This window comes from Bidens hawaiensis, unplaced genomic scaffold (assembly GCF_021521415.1).
Source record: "Bidens hawaiensis isolate Kalapana, Puna unplaced genomic scaffold, B.hawaiensis_p1.1 tig00030221_1, whole genome shotgun sequence".
Classification (NCBI taxonomy): domain Eukaryota; kingdom Viridiplantae; phylum Streptophyta; class Magnoliopsida; order Asterales; family Asteraceae; genus Bidens; species Bidens hawaiensis.
In genome coordinates, this window is record NW_027495030.1 from 113,785 (window position 1) to 116,332 (window position 2,548).

Sequence of the window (2,548 nt, forward strand, 5' to 3'; positions counted from 1 at the left end):
CCAAAAACACAAAAAAAATCTCCTAATTCAGTGGAAATTTTGCAAGAAATTGTCTAGATGTGAATATAAATCAATATAATGAAATTATATAATGCAAGTAGTTCTTAAAAAACATTTCATGTATAAGTTATAAACATTGTGATAAAGAGCATTGATATTAAATGCATTTGAAGTTATTAAAAAAAAGACATCTAAGTGAATTCTGAATTTGAATGTACTTGTTTAAAAATTTTAGTATTAAATCCAAACTCAATATAATGGTAGTAGTTAATTACAAGAGGTGCTTAATTTGGGATTTCTTAATTATCTTCAGAAACACATATATGGAAAGATCATGATAACTATATAGCTACAATTAATGTCCACACAAAATAAAAATTGTAACATCAACAAGAACATCGACCGGTTACATCCATCGCTATATCTAATACAACTTCTAAAGAGATGATTCAAAACAAGGACAAGAGGATTATTTCAGAAGTTCATATCACAAGTATTATATATGTGTAGATCGATAGATCGAATTCCGAGTCATTACAAACACTCACAAGCATAAAATTTATAATCAAATGGATAATTAATTAACTAAATTAACAAGAATTATGGACTTACATCCAGCTTACAGTATACATAGATATCATTCCAGCATCTATCAAATATCTTGCACTGATCACTGGATCTAGCTGCTTGTGATGGCTAATATTCAAGAACTTATGACTTAATCCTGCCATTTATAAATTGTTTTTTTTTTCTCATTAATCAAATGAAACATATTATGATTATAAATAATGTGAATGTGTTATAACTTATAACTTATAATAATGTACCTTTTTTTAACAAGTACTGTTCTTAATTAGCTGAGATCTTGAATCTTTTGAGTCAACAAAGTTGTGCTGGGAGTTATACAACAAAGAGTAAGGCTTTGGAAGCTTTTGAGTCAATGATTCCCCAATTTTGACTTCATGATTGCTTTGTGATTGAATCTGGTTCCCACAGTTTGATTGAAATCCATAGCAGTAATCACCATCACCAACAGCATTATTCTTGACACCGTTTTCGAGCTTTTTAATCCGCAGTTTTTCGAGTGTTCGTTCCCTTGCTCGCAATCTTGCTTCAGCCCTTTGCTGACTTCTAGCTGCAAGATTCACATGAAGTCCAGATTTATGTTTTTGTGTTGTAATTTTCATTTTCTTCTTCCTTTTGCCACCATTTATGCCCCCCTTAGGAACCACTTGCTTCTTCTTTCTTCCATTTTTTTCAAGATAAGTATCACTTTTCTCCATGAAAACCTCTTCACATTGATCAGAAAGAGTTGAAGATGAAGTGTGCTTCATTTCTTCAACCAAATCTTTAATAGCAGACTTGGATCTTGTGAACAACCAATCAAGGGTTTTGCTTGCTTTATCAAACCCTAGCAAATCTTGAAGACCAAAAAACTTTTTTGAAATGTCAATTGACAATCTTACCCTCCTATCTCTTGGCCCTTGGGCTGTGAAGATCTTACTATGCCTATCTTTCTTTGAAGCTGCAACTCTCTTTCTTGATGGAGAGATCAATGAATCTGAAAGCTTCATGTTGTTGTTATTATTATTATTATTATTATTATTATGATCAGGGTTTTGCAACCCTGATTCTTTAACAAGAGGAGGAGGTGGAGGATGATCAAAAGAATAATACTCTCCAGTGAAAAACTGGTGATGGTTGAAGAAAACACCATCTTTTTCTTGACCAAGAAAAGGAGGGAGGCCATGGATGGAAGAAGGAAAAGGGTTTGAAGAACTAAACATATTTAGAAACAAATTTAAACTCAAAAAAAAAAAAAAATCAAAATTTTTAACTAAATATTCATCTAGTTATATAGATGAAAGAAACCCTTTTAATGCATCATCTTGAGAGCCACAAATCTTGGGAAACAAATTTGAACTCACATAAATGCAAACTTTTTAACTAAATGTTCATCTGGTTATAAAGATGAAAGAAAGTAAGAAACCCTTGTCATCCAAATGATTTAATGCATCATCTTCAGAGAGTCACAAATCTTGATCTTTCAGGGTAAAGAATATCTAGATTATTTAACCTGAGAAACAAATGTTCACACTTTTAGGGCATAATTAAGTAAACTAGTGGCATTTCCTAAAAAAGAACATTATTTTGTTGGAAAAGATGGAGTGAGGGTGTACCTTTACATGAGATATAGAATAGACGCCATTTTAATTTCTTTTAAAATGGGAAAAAGATATTATAATGGAGGAAACAGACAAATCCAAATATGGATTATTTGTGGGGAAATCTAATCAGATACAATCATATGATTATTTTTATTTTCTTCTGGTCATTGGTCAAAGCCAAAGGTGCATTTGTATGAAGAAAATCGTGCACATCTAGGGTTATGAATGGGGCATTTTATAGAGAGGGATAATTGTACGTGCATGTATTACATATATTATTCAAATTTTATTTGTATATTGATAAATACTTAATCATCCTGAAGTGTTTTTAATTCCCTACCAAATATCTTTAATATATATATTAATTATAATATTACAGG

The 2,548-nt window shown here is 31.0% G+C and overlaps 1 protein-coding gene across 1 annotated transcript; it reads right to left on the bottom strand.

Moving 5' to 3' along the window:
• Window positions 1–608: 608 nt before the first annotated feature.
• On the bottom strand, window positions 609–1,787 carry LOC143580099 (uncharacterized). Its single transcript, XM_077063221.1, has 2 exons — window positions 845–1,787; window positions 609–724 (listed from the first exon to the last, which is right to left on the bottom strand). Exons 1-2 carry the CDS (start codon window positions 1,785–1,787, stop codon window positions 609–611), a joined length of 1,059 nt encoding a protein of 352 aa, XP_076919336.1.
• Window positions 1,788–2,548: the final 761 nt, after the last annotated feature.

Coding starts and splice junctions, on each gene's coding strand:
- LOC143580099 (XM_077063221.1), bottom strand. CDS start 1,787: ATGTTTAGTTCTTCAAACCCTTTTCCTTCTTCCATCCATGGCCTCCCT. Junction 725..844: donor ATCTCAGCTAATTAAGAACA/GTACTTGTTAAA, acceptor TATAAATGGCAG/GATTAAGTCATAAGTTCTTG.